At 34.8% G+C, this 20489-nt stretch overlaps 1 protein-coding gene across 7 annotated transcripts in view; it reads right to left on the bottom strand.

Moving 5' to 3' along the window:
* aft (cap methyltransferase 2) overlaps positions 1-20489 on the bottom strand; it is a 500824-nt gene that overhangs the window by 173336 nt on the left and 306999 nt on the right. For all 7 annotated transcript variants that reach the window (XR_011332243.1, XM_069826496.1, XM_069826502.1 and 4 more), the window contains exon 8: positions 3504-3604. Coding sequence is in view for 6 of the 7 variants with exons in the window: in XM_069826496.1 (XP_069682597.1) it covers positions 3504-3604 (101 nt within the window). In the remaining variant the exon portion in view is untranslated. The remainder of the gene's footprint in view (positions 1-3503; positions 3605-20489) is intronic.

Below are 20489 nucleotides of genomic sequence, written 5' to 3'. Positions count from 1 at the left end.
CCAAACCTGGTCCCTAACATCAAAACATAGGTGTATGCTTCAAACCTGTCAACACAGTATGGAAAGAAAAATCCTGCAAGTTTCTCTGAGGAACAAAGTAAGGAACGAGGAGCTACACAACCGTACCAGCATGAAAGACGTCCTAAACACTGCCGAAAGCCTAAAGTGAAAATGGGGAGGGCACGTGGTAAGGATGGACCATAAAAGATGGACGCATAGGCTCACATTGTGGGATCCCAGGATCGGCAGAAGAAGAGTGGGACGCCAGGTGACTAGATGGGCCGATTTCTTCAAGAAGGCAGGAGCACAATGGACGAGCAGAGCAAGAGACAGACAGCTATGAAGAGTTCTAGAAGCAATCGTCCACAGTGTGTAGTGTGGTGCGAATAGGGAACTTACAAGTGAATATAGTGTTTAGATTGTGTACATAGAAACGAAGAAGTGCAGCCAAGTTCGATATCACTCCTTAGGACCAGCTCAAATTAACGAGTGAAGTCTACTGAGCCAAGCAGTGTCAATCAGGAGGCCCTTGCTCTTATGGAATCTAGCAGGCTAAATTTATTTATTTATTTACAGTATACTCTCAATTACCCCATGTGCAGTTTATCTGGTTTGCAGATTACCCATGAAGGCTTATACTCGAAAATAAGTTTTGCTTATTAATATGAAGTGAAAAGCAGTCATGAAAAAATTATACTGCACTTCCAATTAAAACAGTAGGTGTGAACTAAGCTTTACTGCTTCCAAGTTAACAGTTCCCTACTGGGTGGAAAATAAATTTACTTTTGTTTTCTACAATCTTAAATTTTGAGTAAAGGAAGATAAGATAAAAATGAGTTTTGAGTTAAATGAAAACATCGGACTCTTATTGCAAATCATTTTCTACATAAATAAAACACAGCAAATGCTAGTATTCTTTTGTTTTTTTTACACCCACTTGTACAATTTAACTTGTTTAGGGAACAAAATTCCTTTTGCACAAAAAAAGACTTAATCCCTTTTACCCAAACACCATCGAATTGTAAGTGAATTTTAATCTCATGTGTAAAATGATATAAATACAGGGCGAAAAGTAATTGAACTGACAAATTCCAGAGGGTTGAATGGGACACCAGAACAAACGGTTTTCTCTAATGTCATATTTTCCTCAGAGACTTTACTGAACCGGCAGAAGGCATATGCATTCTTAAGTTCGTGATGACTCTACAAATTCACATTTTGTTCTACATCTTGACCTAGTGCAGTGCTTTATTAAACCGATCTGGTGGTGCGGATATTTGCTGCAGCAGGGAAATAAATGATAATCCAGAAGTCTTTCACTGCATTAGACAATTCATGTCCCACTGATGTAACCTGTGTATACAGGTCAATGGAGATATTTTTTTGATGTTTTGCAGTGATTTTAGTGTGTAAATGTTTTTGAATATCTTTTGCAGTGATTTTGATGTGTAAATGTTTTATAAGAGACTCAAGCAATAAGCATGGCAATGGTTTGTGTTACAATAAGATCTGGTGCCCTCGCGAAATAGTATCTCAAAGCACAATATGACATTAAAGAAAAGTGTTTGTATTGGTGTCCCATAGAACCTATCGGAGTTGGTCACTTTAATTACTTTTCACCCTGTATAGTGTGTATTACAGTAATATAAAGTTAAATATAGATTTAAAAGTATTTGTTCACATGATCAGCCTCATGGGCTAGTGGTCAGAGCTTCTGATTACAGTTCATGAGGTCCCAGATTTGATTCCTGGTTAGAATACAGGAATTTTTCCTTAAAGGGGAATGTTCCTGTATTCGTCCATGGTCTGGAAATTATATTAGGCTTAGGTTTAAGACCTCTCCTGGCAATTCATCATCATCACCATCATCATCATCATCATCATCATCATCGGGGCAGCATACCTCTGCCTTCCAGGTGCCCCGATCTCAGAAGTGGGTTACAAATAAGCCACTGCCAGGAGAGACCAAAAATGTTGAATGACAACTTGGTAGATTAAAAAAAAAAGTATTTGTTCACCGAATAGGTCTATATACTATATGGTACATACAAAATAATAACCTTTCGTATTATCCGTTTTTCGCATTATCCAGGTATCTCTTCTCAGTCATTATCCCAGATAATCGAAAATATACTGTATCAATAAATTAGATCCTAATGAAGACAAAAATATCTGCAACCACTTATAAAGTCCACAAATACTTTCTATATTGAAAGTTCTGAAAGATTCAATAAACAAGCTGTGGATTCCATTTCAGGATATTCATTTCTTTGAAGTTTTGAGCATATTCAGCAGATTAAAGAGTCAGATATGAGAAGTGTCTGTGACTACTTATACTGTATGATATAAATTAAGATAATTTAAAAGCTGATATTAAATCATTTAAGTCTCTTTCTTGCCTCAAGTGTAAAAGATAGTGAATCACTTCTAAAATACATTGTTAATTTTCATTTTGGTTATGAAGAGCTAAAAAGGTTTAGTGTTAAACTATTGACAGTGCCATTAACAACAGCTACTGTTGAAAGATCATTTGGTGTCATGAATCGAATAATGACTGTGTTAAGAAACCAGCTGAGAGATACGTGCACATGCGAGTGTGTGCACACGCTTGTGTGAATGTGTGTTTGTGTGAGGGAAAGGAGAAGATGATGGGAGGAGAGGGAAGGGGGAGAGGAAGTGAGGGAGGGATGGAGAGAGATAGAGAGACTGACTGTCAGTATGACTGATAAATGAAAGGATGTGGTGGTTGCATGAATATGAGTTGCAAGGTTGAATGATTTTTCATATACAGTAGATACTGAAATGTTTCACCAAATTAATGTCCATATAACTTAATTTTATATTTTATATCTCACCCCCCTCCCCAAAGATATACAATACCCTTCCCACCGGAATATTTTTTCTGAAAGAAACTCTGCACTCAATTTATGAATTATACTAGGTCTCTCTCTTTTTTTTTTTTTTTTTTGATATGTGTTAATTTCTTTTCTTTGAAACCTATTTTACATTTTCATTTCAAAATTTATTGTGAACTATTCTGTGTCACAAGGCAAACCCAGCATGTTGGGTCAGACTAATAAAATAAATTAAAATAGTTTTATTAACCATTAAAAAGGTTGTCTTAATTGATTTAAAACGTCCTTACTAACATATTATACTAGACAGCTGTGACTTGCAGCTTTATAACTCTGTGACTCCACGAATACAGCTCTCACCAACTAGTGGAAGCCATGTGACTAGAACATCTGCCTTCGAGTGCCACCATACTGGGTAAGCACACAAACCTGATGTGTAGCAGTTTGTGGTACTTGGCTGTGGTTCAAGTAATAGTTTTCTAGTTACCAGTGATGACACAACATGCCAAAGGACACAATTTTTTATCGATGATGATGATAATGATGATGATATCAGATTGGTTGTGTCACATGCTAAATGTAAAGAATGTTCTAAATTGTACAGAAAAATTGCTGACAGATTAAAAAAAAATGAAGATTAAGACGTACCTGGAAATTTTTGAACATAGATGCACACTCATACAACTGATCCATGAAGTCCCTGGGAATGCTTTCATGGGGAAACATTGCTCTGTTTGGTAACTCTGGACCTGTAAAAGATTACCATTCAGTTAATAATTGTAGACACTCCTAACAAGAAGTCAATATTGACTCAGATATTTGTGAAAAGAACAAAAATTTAATTTAGAGTCTCACTTTTCATTAACAATTATGACCAAATTAAGAAATCAGAATTACCGTATTTTCTCGAATATCCAGCACACTTTTTTTTCGAAATATATAAGTAAAAAATATAGATGCGCGGCTTATTCGAAATGAAGTTGACAATGTTGCCCAACTTTCCTCCTGTGCAACTTCTAAGGGTACATACAAGACAAAGCCTGGCTGATTACCAAGCTCGTAGCTGGGTAGAAAGTCGAGATGAACAAAACAAAGCTTACTTGCGCTTCCCAGTCAGTGTAGCTGAACTTACTCTGCTTTTTAAACATTGTCTTTAAAAACAATAACAATTTGTAAAAGTGCCAGGATGGACTGTATTGGTCTTTAGGATCTCCTAAACTTATCTTAGATATTTGGCACTTTCAGTGCGGAAGGAAATAATCACGTAAATAATTCCACTTTTCTGGAAAGTGTCTTTTGTCATAATAAAACTCTTTCATTAAATCCCATATAGTTCATTCTAATGAAAATAGAACATTGATAAAATAATATGCATTAATTGCCAAAAGGCCAGTACCGATAAATACTGTATATTAAATTTCTAAAATCGTCACTTTTGTAAAACATCAATTATTTTATTTAGAAATTTACTTATTATTGATACAGTATCCATTTCGCACCAACTCATTCTAGTGCAAAGGTCAAGAAAACACGGGACTCTTTCTCGCATGTGAAGAGGCCATCTTTACCTTCTTTACCTTCATTAGTATCCATTTCAACTCCTACTTCATCTCACAATTTCACAATAAGATAAGGCCTTTGGTGGTCGGGTTGAGCCTGATTCCAAACACTGTAAACATTGATTATCCTACCGAAAAATTGTTTTTAGAATTTGAAGTCTTGAAAATACATCAAATTTGTATCAATTCATTATTAAATTTTATACATAAAAATTACACATCATAAAGTCACAAACACAAAATCAAAGACATAGATACAATAAGTTGTTTCAAACCAAGTGTTTAATGAGCCATAGTACGAATATTGGCACTAGAATTTATAACAAATTAATAAAGAAATACGCACATGTATTTACCTCCAACAGTTTGAACTGTAAATATGTGTGTAAGCAATTTGTTATGAGTAATTATTAATTATGCTATTTTATTGTAATTTATGCATGTAAATTTATTATGCATCGAATCCTCCCCTGAACACGAGAACACTCTCTTTCAGGGGAGTGCTAGAATTTTGTAAATTTACAATTTCATTGTATTGTATTTTTTTTGGCAATAAACATTATTATTATTATTATTTTTTTTTTATTTATTTTTTTTTTTTAATTAATCTTTCACAATCCATTATATGCCTCGAAATGAATAGCAGTAGGCGTTTGCATGTGGGGAAGTTGTACAGAGTCCCAGAACATATGCACAATAAAGGCATTTAGGTCGCTGGTAGCTGGAAAAATGAGGGGATCCATTCTACCAGCTACCAGTGGGCTAACAGCTAGATAGCAATCGACCAAACAATCTTTGTCTTGCACGTCTCCATTGTGTAATACTGTTTAGGCATTCCTTCCAGCAAGGTAACCAGTCAGGCTACCAGCTACCAGCCAGGCTCCATCTTGTACATACCCTAAGGTGGTAGCAAATGCCACTATCTTTCTGAGTGGGTATTCAATTGTCAACATATGTATTGTTAAATGGCATATGGATTGCAATACGTGTGTCAAAATCAAGTTCAAGTGTGATAAGTGCATAGTTTGTGCACCATATATTTTCAATGAATTAGTGATGCGTGGGTACGCATATTGCTCCATTTATTGAAAAAAGCTTCAAAAAGTATAACATCTCCAATTAACTGGACAGAACAGAGAACAACTGATGAATGCTCCGGCGATGACGAAAACAGCACAGAATGAAGATGTTAATAGTGACAGCAGGTACTATATTTATTATAACAAACCACGTAATACAAAATAAAGGTAGTTAATTTACTGACATGTGCTATTAATGTTTCAGAAAACCGTGTAAACGGCCGATTAAGCAAAACAACTGACATGGATGCAATGTGTGCACATAGGATGGGTTTGAAATGCATCCTGTTCCAGGATAAAATTTGTTGACTGATGTATTTGTGTTTAGTTTTATTTAATGTGTCGTGAATACATTTTTTTTTAGTTTAATTTTGTAATTTGTGTTTGTCATATTTTACTTTATTCTTTTTTGCATTTTAGAACTGGGGTGCATGTCTTATTCAAGGGTATTCAAGAAAATACGGCATTTGAAATTCAACACGGCAGAAATGTTCCAGATCTAGATTTGCAAGCAATAAGCAAAATATATGAAAACAATGGAGTACAATTTAAACTGCATTCCAAATTTGCACAATCTGCAAATGACGCATTTCACATCAAATGGAACACTTTTTTGGGGAAAATTGAATGTACATTTTTATTCTCACTATATATTTTAGTGCATTCTACAGGGGGAAAATATGAGGCAATTTTCCGTTTGTTAATTGAGTCATTTTTAAAGTCGTCACGATTTTTTAATACTGACAAAAATAAGACTATTCGGCACACTTGTTTTCAGTTATTTTGAAATAACTCGACAAAGTTTTTATTGCAGGAAATTGAATCTAGGCTCAAACAAAAGCCAATTAAATTATCTTTCATTTAGTATCAGTTTACTTTTCTTTAAAACCTAAACCTACCGATTAATTACAAATCCTGATTTGGTAAGAAGAGTCTACTTATGCATGTTTTTAATGTCTATTAAAATCAAACGGATGGAAATAATGATATCTGATCTCATAGTATTATAAGTGTTAACAAAATAATGCTACATTAACTCTGTACCCTGTACAGGAGCACAAGATTTGAAAGTTCATCTTGAATCCCAAAAACATAAGAAAAACATCCAAAGTTGCAGCAATGTACCAAATATCTCAAATTTTTTCGGGCAGTCAGCTAAGTCAACATATCAGGTAAATGCAGCAGAAACAGCATTGTCATTTCAGTTAGTCACCATTCATCATATCAATCAATTGATTGCACACCGAAGTTAAAATGCAAAAACATATTGTGACTCTGATATTGCAAAAAAAGTGTCATGTGTTACAACAAAGACAGGAACAATCATAAACAAATCCTTCGTCCTCATTCTGTCGACGTGACAACAGAGTGTTTGAAAGGAATCTCTTGTTTTGAGAGCAATCATGGATCTCTAAAGGTTTTCTAAATGTTAATACAATTTTAATGATGCTGGTGTAGATCCCATAAATACATAAATAAAGTTGAATCAGACATGGTATTACAGAGTAAAAACCAGAAATCACCAGATTTTGAAGAAATAAACTCCGAGCTTCTAAAATATACACCACAATCTTTACTAAACAGATTCCTAGATTTAGTCAATGCTTGATGGAAATACGGAACTGTTCCCATCTTTAAAAAATGTAGTTATAACGAATGTGGAAATTACAGAGGAATAAGTCTCTTAAACTCAAGTTGCAAGACCTATGCCAAACTACTATGACGTTTAAATGCATTATAGAATCAATCCTCTCTGAAGAGCAGAACAGGTTAAGATGCAACAGGTCCTGTATAGACATTTTCAATATCCCAATTAATTGAAAAGCATCGTGAATTCAACATTCCCACATTTATAGCATTCATTGACTACGAGGAATCATTTGACAAAGTTGACAGAAGAAAACTATGGACAATCCTAAGATCTAAATGAATATCACAGAACTTGATCAGAGTATACAGAGCAAATATATGAACATTGAAACAAGAGTGAGAATAAAGAATAAAATCTCTATAAATTCAAGGACAACAAAAACAACACAAGGAGTAAAACAAGACTGGCCACTGTCCTCACCACTATTTCATCTATATAATCATAGATGAAGTGACAAAGAAATTGTAGGAACACTTAAAGTCACACTACTTATTGAACAATGTCATCTTTGAAACATTGTTATTTGCAGATGATCAAATTGTGGTCGCCGACTCAGAAGACAATCTACAGAGATCAATATATCAATTAGAAACAGCATCAAAGAAATATAACTTGAAAACATCAACACAAAGAACTACGGGACCAAGTTCCATCAGATCAAAAATAGTAGTAGACAATCACATACAGTATTAGAACAAGTTAACTCGTTTGTTTATTTAGGTTACAACCTCTCTCATATTTTTCCAGAAGATTATGAAAATAAAATGATTAAATATCAACAATTCATAAGCACTACAAAAGGATACTTTTGAAGAAAATTAAAACAGAAACTATTCTAAAATTTTATAAAACACTGATTGTACTAACATTATTATATGGATCTGAAACATGGACACTCACCGCATCATAGGTTAGAGGATTAGAAACAGCAGAAATGCGACTTCTGACACCAATGGCAGAATATTCAATTCTTGATCATAAAAAAAAATGAAGACATCCGCAATAAAATATAAATACAAAGCATGTAGCTTAGTTGGTAGAGCAGCTGGCTACGGACTGAAAGGTCCGGGGTTCGATCCCAGGTGGTGACAAGATTTTTTCTCATTGCCAAACTTTCAGAACCCCCGAAGTTCACTCAGCCTCCTATAAAATTGAGTACCAGGTCTTTCCCGGAGGTAAAAGGCGGTCAGAGCGTGGTGCCGACCACACCACCTCATTCTAGTGCTGAGGTCATGGAAAGCATGGGGCTCTACCTCCATGCCCCCCAAGTGCCTTCATGGCATGTTACGGGGATACCTTTACCTTTTTTTACTCTGGATCTATACAGAAGTTGATATGACCATGTGACAAGAATGTCTCCAGAGAGAATACAGCAAAAGATCCTGAAATACATACCCAGAGGAAGAAGGAATATTGGCAGACCAAAGAAATGTTGGAGAGATCAGCTCAATCCAAGAGATGACACAAGTCCAAAGGCCTAATTTGTACAGTATTTGATGATGATGATGATGATGATGATGATGATGATGATGATGGAGAATACAGTTCTTAGATTATAAATTAGGAGGAATTCAAACAAAAGTTGTTGATCTCAAAGAACTCCGAATGAAAATTCAGATACCAGTTCAAGCTATATTAGGGATACATTAATCTTTGCTGGGTATTGCTGACAAGTGTGTTGCATTTGCTGATGATAATACAAACACAAACTTTGGGGATGCTATGAAGAGTGCAAGGCATAGGCCTGCCAAGTTCTGATTACCGATAGCAGGAGTTAGGAACTACTGAGCTCATTGCATGTTTCCTGTTTGTAGTAATAGCAGCGGCCTCATCTGCAATCAGTAATAAAAAGTTGGTGGACAGTTTTGAAACTGTGCAATTTTTTTTCTATATATACTGTCAAAACAGAAACATCAGGAATATTGTGAATTTGTTGACACTGATTGATTACAAACAATTACTGTCCCACACCAAAACCAAAGTGGCTGTTTTTGTTTCCAGCCATTCATAGAGTTCTTGAAATATATGAAGCCCTACAGTCATATTTTTTTGTCATCGTCTAGTGCTCCTAAAATTCCTAAGAATTTCTTTTCAGACACTATGAGTAAGGCTCATGTATGGCATATGTATTCATTGATGTCTGTTTTTCACATTGTTAAAGAAATGCAGAAGGAAAAAATCCTATTGTTAATATAATGAATATATAGCAAAATCCCTCGTAACCAGCAATACCAAAACAACGGCACTTTTGGCTGGGCTAAAAAAAAATATGAATCTGCCACATTGCCACAATCTGGGTAGTCAGGTTTGCCACATTAGGAAGTTCGCAGGAACTTTCATTTTCAGCGAATATTTGAACCTAAAATTAGTGTATTATTTATGTTGTGTGATGTGTTTTAACATCCACACAGTTTTTATGTTTATTTAATCATGTTCAGGACGTCAGTATTGTCACATTAGGAAGTTAGCACCAACTTTCATTTTCAGTGAATATTCAAACCTTAAAATTAGTGTAATATGTCATATCTAGGCATTGTGTTAGACGAGAAATTAGCTTTCAGAACCAATCTAAATCATGTAGCCTCCAAATCAAGTAAGCTACTCCAAAGCTTTATTGCTGCTACAAGACCGACATGGGGTTTAAACTCAGAGATTCTATACATCATATGTCACGGAGCTACTGAACCTCTAACTCTGTATGGTGTCTGTGCTTTTGAAAACTGACTCAGATTCAATGAGGCTCCCTGCTACATATCACTTGAGGGCTTCGCACAATTTCTATTGATGTGGCATCACTCATCGCAGGTATAGGGTCCTTACACCTTGTAGATGAATACAGAGCAGTACTTAGAAAGCTAAAGAAAGAGTGCAAACAACCAGAGTATCTGCACAACTTTCAAGTTGAATATGAAGAAAACATTTGACAGCTAGACATCCTGCTGAACACCATAATATTATGTGAATGTCCATGACTGCTATTGTGATCATATACACAACTATACAGATGGATCGCATAGCATACATGAAGGAACTGAAAATTCTGTAGGTTGTGCATTCATTGTTTATTGCAATGGTAATGAAGTGAACGCGCAACACTTCAAACTTGTTCCCTCATGCTGAGTCTTTCAGGCTTGAATTACTCGCCATTCAGAAGGTGTGCAATGGTGTAGTGACAACAAATATAGTGCTAGAGTGTTTGTTTAGTGACTCACAAGCTGCGCTTTATTGGAAAAATGACAAGTTCAACTTAAATCCAATGTCAGTTAGCAATGGAACTACCATTAGTAATAATGCAGAACACATATGCTTGACATAGGTACAAGGATATGCTGGAACCACTGGCAATGAAAGGACTGACCAACTTGCCAAGGAAGCAGCATCCTCTAGTTTAGATTATTACTATTCCAAATGTCCAGTCTCGTTCATGAAAGAACAATTAAGAAAGAATATTATGAAAAATGGGATGGCCACTGGAGAAATAGTGCATTGGGATAATTAATGAAAGAGCTGTTTTTCCTCACTGTTTCAAATCAGGTTAAATGTAAATTACTGACACTCAACTACATTGTTACCCAATTTCTATTGGGTCATGGTAACTTTGGTTCCTATTTCCAAAGATTTCACAATAATGAAAACGATAATCTCTGCAAATGTAACAAATCATTACAGACTGTTTACCATCTTCTATTTGACTGCCCAATTTTCTGTAGAGAAAGATATAAATTAACTTCACATTTATAATAATGTAACATTACATATCGTCCTCCTCTTTTCAAAATATTTGTCAAGCCTTGCTGTTGTAAATATTTTCTCAGTTTCACTTGCCATATTTTTAAAAGATTGTAAACATATTTTAATTATTATAATTATCTTTATCATTTTAACTACAACACTAACATAACTTAGGTGCAATAGGAATATTTGTAAATTTAAGAGATTCAATAATAATAATAATAATAATAATAATAATAATAATAATAATAATAATGTGACAGCTGGAATACGATCTCGTGACCGGCAGAAGGAGGGCAAGGTCGGAGGTGGCTCGGCGCAGCAAATGAAGTTGCGCGCGCATCTGCTTCCTGGGGCATGTGCTGTGGCGTAGAGAGGAGAGGAGAGGAGAGACGGCGCGGACGTGACGAAGGGTGAGGGAGAAATAAAGCAGCTGGTGACTGAGGGGAGAAATCCAGAAGCCTAGAAGGCGCCATCTTCTCGACATCTGTAGATTGATCGCGAAATTGTACTCTCCAGAAACTATGGTTTGGTTATAAAAGAAGAGACGCAAGTGAGCAGTTAGTTGCAGTTGTTGCTAGTTTTGGACAGCAAGGCAGTCTTGTGTAGCAGTGAAGCCAGCTTCGAGACCGGAGTTCGACTTGAGTTGTGTCCGTAAATGTGGGAGCCGGAAGTCCTGAGTTTGAGTGCAGTGGACCGCAGTTGGGGGACCTGAGTTCGAAGTTCAGTGGATTGTCTCTCAAGGTCTGGGGTTCGAAATAATGTGAACTCGAGTGACTGAGCTAGAAGAACTAGCCAAGGCAAACGAACTGTGAACTGAGAACTGACAGTTCTGATTTGTAAATAGTGCTTTGTGAACATTAGTTAAGATTAGCAGTACATTGTTGTTCTCAATAATCCAAGTAAATTGTCATTGTCGTCTGTGGAGTGCAATAACGAATACTGTGTTCCTGTGTGGAGTGGAAATCCCATTGTTGACGGGAGTGTTTACATTCAATTATGGAAAGTGATTATTGTTGAAACAATAAAGTTACATTCTTGTTTTGTATAAAAGTTAGAATAATAATAATGATGATTGACTTACTCGATTTCAACAATAAATAATCAATTTATTTTTAAATATGGATAAAGATTTTATGAAATATTGCTTTTATTGAAAATATAGATCTTTAATAACAAAATTCAGTCTTGCGTAACATTTTTAACATTTAAAGTTATTAATTTTGTGCAAAATAGCGGTGAACAAGCAAGTCAATAAGTGCCTATGTGACATTTTTTCACGAATTGAGTGGATATATACTAGATAAAGAAGGGCTTCTATTCTATAATTAGAACAATTATATCAAGACATTGAAAATGAGTCTCATGATTTTTAAAAGTGGTTTGTCACATTGGAGAGGTTATTCTTGTTCTGTGCAGTTGTTTTCCTTCTCTGGGCATATAATTTCACAAAGAATGTGTGATAGCAATATAGATTTAGATTTATTTGCAATAAATTAATGCTTTGCTGTTTACTGTTTTGACCCCCTTGATTGTCAGAGGTAATTATTAAAAACTACGCTATTTTCAATTTCTGAAGCAGTTTTTGTTCATGCATCTAAAAATATCGGCAGTCTCAAAATATGCGAGAGATAACCTCTTTTAACCTTGGTTATAGTGGCAAGTTTCCAAAATTAATCATTGCATTGTGTTGGCAACATTAATATATACATAATGTAATGAGAAAAATTAGTTTCAGGAACATTTTTGTATCTGATACATGATTAGTAGACATCGGATGTTTAGGAAAATGTCTATTTTATTTGAATGTTCATATTTAAAGGTTTTTAGTAAATGTACACAAATCATGAGAAATGAAGCATTCTGATGAAGTTTGATCTTGCCTTTTTTGGCGTTATTGCCTCTTTCGCTTCAATATGTACTTTTTGTCCTTTTTATTGCTTTTATAAGTACTTTTTTGCCTTTTTTAAAAATATGATTACTCTCTCAGCAACACTGCATTTATTTCTGCATTAGAAACTATGGAAATTGCAGTTCTTATAGTAGCCATAGGTATGGGACACATTGTTGCAATGTAGCATTGTAGTTTTGCTTACTCTTGAATCGACCTTGTCCTTCTGACTTCAGCATTGTGTTGAGAACACGAAGAATGCAGTCAGTCTAGGATTGTCTTTCTAAGGGTACTGTTGTATGGTGAAAAATGTAAAAATTGAAAACATCTTTATATCATCAGTGGGTAGCAGAATTTCCTGCTTTCACTACTAATGGAACGATTATTATGTAGCCAGGATGTTTAGGTATGCTTCAGTCACATCAGTATAGGCTACGCTGAGAGATCTTTTTCAGTATATAAACTGATTTTGTTCACTAAACGTGACAGAAGTTTGTGTGTTACTTACTTACTGGATTTTAAGGAACCCAGAGGTTCATTGCCGCCCTCACATAAGCCCGCCATTAGTCCCTATCCTGAGCAAGATTAATCCAGTCTCTATCATCATATCTCACCTCCCTCAAATACATTTTAATATTATCTTCCCATCTACGTCTCGGCCTCCCTAAAGGTCTTTTTCCCTCCGCCCTCCCAACTAACACTCTATATGCATTTCTGGATTCGCCCATATGTGCTACATGCCCTGCCTGTCTCAAACGTTTGGATTTAATGTTCCTAATTATGTCAGGTGAAGAATACAATGCATGCAGTTCTGTGTTGTGTAACTTTCTCCATTCTACTGTAACTTCATCCCTCTTAGCCCCAAATATTTTCCTAAGCACCTTATTCTCAGAAACCCTTAATTCCTCTCTCAAAGTGAGAGTCCAAGTTTCACAACCATAAAGAACAACCAGTAATATAATTGTTTTATAAATTCTAACTTTCAGATTATTTGACAGCAGACTGGATGATAAAAGCTTCTCAACTGAATAATAACAGGGATTTCCCATATTTATTCTGTGTTTAATTTCCTCTCGAGTATCATTTATATTTGTTACTGTTGCTCCGAGATATTTGAATTTTTCCACCTCTTCAAAAGATAAATTTCCGATTTTTATATTTCCATTTCGTACAATATTCTCGTAACGGGACATAATCATATACTTTGTCTTTTCGGGATTTACTTCCAAACCTATCTCTTTATTTGCTTCAAGTAAAATTCCCGTGTTTTCCCTAATCATTTGTGGATTTTCTCCTAACATATTTACATCATCCGCATAGACAAGCAGCTGATGTAACCCGTTCAATTCCAAACCCTCCCTGTTATCCTGGACTTTCCTAATGGCATACTCTAGAGCAGCGTTTCTCAAACTTTTCTACCCACGGAACCCTTTTAAACCCAAAATAAAACTGCGGAACCCAACAGAATATTAGTGATGTGTGTACATTACAGACAAATATTAAATTACCAAATGTAATTTATCACTAACATTACACATTTTTATTGATGTCACATACTATACATATTAAAAATTATAAATAATGTTGTTGGACTGTATTTGCTGGTATTACAAAGATTAGTAATCCTGGCTTATTTTTACCACTAACATTGAACATGTTTTTTGAACTCTCACATTATACATATTCGTATTTAAAAATTATAAATGTTTCTGAAATCTATTTGCTACTGTTGCAAAGATCAGTAAATATATAACAAGCATAAATGAAATTAAGTCTACTTGCATTGTTAATACGTTTTGTAATTGACATTAAAATTCAGATACTTAATATTTTTTCAGAAAAAACACCTGTTTGTAACAGATCAGTGGGAAGAGTGTTTTTGTTGTTTACGCCTCCATATTTCTTTACTATCAGGTTTAATGTTGGAAAGCTGAAGTCTCATGTTTGGACTTGCATCCAGTCTGTTTCGGTATTTAGTTTTGATAGACATATACACAGAAAACCCAGTTTCACATAGGTAAGTACTTACAAAAGGAAGCAGATTTGTAATAGCTTTTTTTGATAACTCTGGGTACTCTCTTCTCGGGCTGTGCCAAAAAATCCATCACAGGGACATTCTTAAATTGAGATTGCAGGGATGAATCAGACGATAATTCCAGTAATGCTTTATATTCTTCAGAAGCAAGGAAAGAAAGTTTTTCTTTGATGACAAATGGATTTTTGACCCACAAGTTTTGAGAATTGTTTTCACTTTCCTGTTCTGGAAAATACTGCCCTACAGTGTGGTGCATATCCTCCAAATGCTTTACAAATTGTTCATTGATTTCATCAAGTTCTCGGAGAGATTCTTCGTTCTCCTTGAGGAAATATTTCAAATTCACGGTCGGCTGGACTTCTCATCCAGAACTGCAATTTTCTCTTGAAAACCCAGATTTTATCTACTGCAGTGAATATATTAGCATTTTCCCCCTGCAATGACACGTTTACTTCGTTCATTTTGACAAAAATGTTAGCTAAACAGGCAAGTCTCAAGAGCCACTGTTTGTCACTCAAACGATCGTCCAACTCGAAATGGTGATCAACGAAGAAAGCCATCACCTCAACCCTAAATTCGATGAGTCTACTTAAGCTTTTTCTTTGAGAAAGCCATCTCACATCTGTATGGAGAAGCAGAAATTTATGAAAGTTTCCCATGTCCTCACAAATGATTTTGAAGAGTCTTGAATTTAGTGGTCTGGACTTGACAAATTTAACGATTTTTACTGCTTCATTAAGAACATTTTTGAAGGACAGTGGCATTTTTGATGTGGCCAAAACTTGACTGTGCAAAATACAATGATTGCTTTTGGAATTTTTTGCAACTGACTTTATGTGCGATACTGCACCAGTTATTTTCCCAACCATTGCCTTTGCACCAACCGTGCAGGTATGAACACAACTGTCCCAGAGTATATGACTTTCTTCCAAGTACTCACTAATAAGTCTGAAAATTTCAGACAGCAGTTGGCAGCAGTTTACAGAATAGCATATCTTCAATAGCATCTTCATAATGGTAATGAACGAACACTAGTACAACTGCTAGATCTGCTACATCACTTGACTTGTCTATCTGTAGTACAAATTGACACGATCTGAACAGACGGTTTAATTCTTCCTTAACGTAAGCTGCCATGTCTTGAATGCAACGAGCCACTGTGTCATTTGAAACCCGCACGGAAGATAATTCTTTAGTCTCCTTCTCATTGATCATGCACTTAACCATGTCAATCGCGCAGGGTTTTATTAATTTTGCGGCTACTGTGTGGGACTCACCTGCCTGAGCCACTCTGTAGCTTACAATGAAAGATGCCTCTGTTGCTTTTTCAATTGTACCATAAGCTGTCTGAGCTAAGAACTTTTGAGAATTTAGTAATTCACGACGTTTCCTATCAAAGAAATAAATATTCTTGTCATGAAACTGAGCATGGTTTGTTTCAAAATGGCGACGTAATTTTGAAGGTGCCAACAAACTATTAGGTAAACTTCTGCCACATGTTACACATTGAGGGCAATTTTCAGCATTTATGAAACCCAAGGCTAAGTAACTTTCATATTTACGTTTTTTAATTACAGGTTCATGTTGTGTTTTGGCTGTTGGCTCCTTCAAATATTCAGATGATGAGCAGCTATTTTGTAAACATGGTGTTTCCATTTCGCCTTCATCAGACCCACATACTTATTTAGGGATAGTTGAAGTAGTAATGACACACTTGGATGTTGACTGTTTTAATGATACTGTTTTAAGCTACCGATCCATGATTCGGTGTCACTCTGCATTAAAAAAGTAGAGTTAGGATCGGTATCACTCCATAATAAAAATAGGATGACGTAGCTCGCAAAGATCAGTCTCACCCTCTATTTATATAATTTTGAAGAAGGGATGACACAACTAGCACAATTTTTCTTTAAAATATTTGACCTTTTTCTGTTATTATTAAATAAACTTTGAAACACAAAATTAACACACAACTCACCCTGAACTTCAAAATAATGATCTTTCCTCTCCATTAGAAGTTTCCTGTGCTTTCTTGAAGGAACGTCAAAACAACTCTGCGAAATATCCTTCACAAAATTTTCAATTAAGCCTAATTCCATAATACAATTTACACCTGTGCACATTATTATTGGACACTTAAGTTACTTTAAGAGCACTTATTATTATTTCAACTATGTGTATTAGTGATCGAATTGCTGTAAACAGTGCCCTTTGTTGTCCTGATAATTGCTAATAGAATGGTTGAATAAACAGTTATAGTTCTGTCCTTATTCTTTTTCATGTTTTTATAACGTTATATTTTAGAGATTAAAAAGTAAATAATTTCACATAAGGAATTGGCGGAACCCCTAAGAGTTCCTTACAGAACCTCAGGGTTCCGGGGAACACACTTTGAGAAACGCTGCTCTAGAGCAAAGTTAAAAAGTAAAGGTGGTAGTGCATCTCTAGCTTTAGCCCATAGTGAATTGGAAACGCATCTAACAGAAACTGACCTATACGGAATCTGCTGTACATTTCACTGAGACACATTTTAATTAATCGAACTAGTTTCTTGGGAATACCAAATTCAATAAGAAATCTTGAAAAGTTGCTCGTTCCTTATTGTAACTCAAATTATGGATGTGAAGTTGTGGATTCATAAGTACAAGTGAAACAAGTCCATAGAACAGAGAAACTACTTTTCCAGTGCACTTTGTTAAGTCAATTATGGTCTTATGGATGTTTACTTCATGAATTATTATGAGTTATTCAATATAATTTCAATGCCTTTTATTGCCCTATGTTTGTTGTTTTTAGAGCCTTTTTAGGCGCCTAAAATACCATTTTAGTGCCTTAATTACCGATGTCTAATGATCAGTTATTGATGTGATACTTAGTCTGTGATTCATTTATATTTAGTTGGGAATTTCCATCTTGATCACCACTAAGAATTCCCCTTCCTCACTCATGAGTTTTGTCGCTGTAAACATGCACTTTTACCCATTTCTTTAGTGGCTTAGAGAACTTTAACTTCGTGGCCTTGGTTTGACAAGGTTCTAACCAACAAAATTGGCAAAAATGAGTTTGTCATTTGTAATCACTCTTCATAATACTGTCTAGCTTTATAAATATATTTCAGCACCATTTATTGAAAAATGAACGAACTAGCAATGTGATAGAGTTCTATATGATGACAACTTTTGAAAATATTTATTTTGACAAAGTTCTAACTGCAAGCTGCTATCATTCTCTAGCAAAGGTCCAGGAATTTGATTTGTGTTATGCACAGCTAAGTATGATATATTTTGTCTGTACTTTTCATGGCATATTGATAAATATATGAGTAATGCATTCAGATTATTGATAATTAATTGAAAACAAATATCAGTATACCAGTACTTTTTTCTATAAGAAACAGCTATCAGCATAATGAAAGTGGGACATCAAAGTTCTGACAATATATTCCGTGAAGATTAACCTGATGATTATATTCCTCCTACTTCTTCTGATAATGAAGATTATGAAGAAACAACCCCAAGAACGTAATTATTATATGTAATGAACCTAACCTCAGTCGTTACATGTGATCTGCAATGCAATTTTTGTGGTTTGATAAGCTATTACAAATTAAGACTCTGCATTTATAATTTTACAGTAAATTTCTTTTCAAAGAATATGGTTTCTTCACCATTAAATTGCCCGAAATAAGACAAAATAGAAGTCTAAATGAGAAGGAAACAGAGTGAAGTTGACCACAAAGTTAATTAAAATTGAAGTGTTTATTTATTGAAGAGTAAGGAAAGCACAAATAGGCAGCATTTGAAAAGAAGACTGTCTTGACTTCAGCAATACATTTTCAACATCTCAGCAAAGTTCTTCAATTAGGTGATGTACTGTTTCACAGAGTTATAACTTATAATAATTATTAAGCCAACAATACGCAAGATGATTTTCATATTAAATCCCTACGTTTTCCACTTAGCCATTTTTTTATGTGTTCGTAAAATTTACACATTCATTACTTAAAATATACATTTTCTATTCGTCAGCAATAAATTTGATGACTACCTTTACTTCCAAGAAACTACTTCTTAAACCAATATTTTTTACTTCGGAATATATTATACTGTATAATTTTCTTTCACGTGTTAAAATTAGGTACCTTGTTGTTGACTAGTTTCAACCTCTTGTAGGTTATCTTCAGAACTGGGTGTTCCTGGTTTTCGCACGTACCTAATTTTAACACGTGAAATAAAATAATACAATATATATTCCGAAATGATATAGTGTTAAAAGTTGTGTAATCAAGATGCAATATTTTTAGTTGTGTACTTATTTAATTAAAAAATATAATATAATATGAACAACATAAAATATATAAATACATTTAAATAATACAAGCGACATTGAAATTATAATAGGCCTAATAACAATAAACAATACATATGTAACTATTAATTTCAGAAATAACAAAGAAAATACACCAAAAAAAGGAGGTACGAAAGTAGTGTCTAATCCGCAGTCATGGAAATGCAATATTCGAAGTAGACATTCTCCACATATAACAGGAAGTAAGATTGTTTTAAAAAATATAATTTTAATTTCTGTATGCCAATTGTTGTCCAATTAAAAATTAAAAGAGGCCAAGTGGGTCGAAGTACAAGTACGGCTGTAGAAGTTTGGACATTATTATTTTCTGAAGAAATGATAAATAAAATTGTGACATATACCAACAAAAAAAAATCGCATTGGTCCACGGTAATTATAGTCGTGAACGTGATGACGCAAGTGACACAAATTTGGCTGAAATGAAAGCTGTGATTGGATTGCTGTTTCTTGCGGGGGTCAATAAATCATTCCACAACACAAAGGACTTATGGCAGACAGATGGAACAGGGATTGAACTTTTCCATTGTGTATGTCTCGTCACAGATTTCTGTTTCTCCTGGAGTGTATTAGATTTGGCGACCTTGATACAAGGAGTGAATGCCGAAAAATTGACAGACTTGCTCCTATACGCGAATTGTTTGAAGATTTTGTTGGGAACTGTCAAACATCTTTTTCTCCTAGTAAATACTACAATTGATGAAAAAGTTGGAAGCTTTAAGCAGGAAATGTGCTTTCCAATAGTTCATGAGAAGTAAACCCGCCAAATAAGGGATAAAAACATTTGCTCTTATGATTCACGTATGTGGTTTACATTTCGACATGGAAATTTACGCAGGGAAACAATCAGAGGGTCCATTTCTAGTTTCCAACTTACCATCTGATATTTTAAAAAATCATCACTTGGTACAAAAGAAATGTATCTGCAGCATTCAATCTCTATCTCACATTGAATCTCCTGATTTTAATGTTCTTCTTCTTTAGGCAATGAACATTCTGTTTCTTCACTGTAGTCCAGTAAACAAAAATCGAAAGCAGAGGAATAAGCCGCTTCTTCCATAGCACATAGCATCTTTTACTATTTGCTTTCTGACAAATACGAGGGTAATCCAGGAAGTAACGATCGTTTGGCTTTAATAAATTAAAAAAAAATATATATTTTATTAACCAAAAACATGTCTCTTACAAATTTGAAGCTTACTTTATTTCTCCATATAATCACCTCCGTCATTTAAACATTTGTCATATCTGTCCACGAGCTTTAGATTTCCTGTGTTATAGTCATCTGCCGCCAATCCTTTAAGCAAGTTCTTCACTGCATT

The sequence above is a fragment of the Periplaneta americana genome, chromosome 5, assembly GCF_040183065.1.
Source record: "Periplaneta americana isolate PAMFEO1 chromosome 5, P.americana_PAMFEO1_priV1, whole genome shotgun sequence".
In the NCBI taxonomy this organism is placed as follows: Eukaryota; Metazoa; Arthropoda; class Insecta; order Blattodea; family Blattidae; genus Periplaneta; species Periplaneta americana.
The sequence above is the reverse complement of the archived record's forward strand: the minus strand, read 5'-3'. Positions and strand labels throughout refer to the sequence as shown.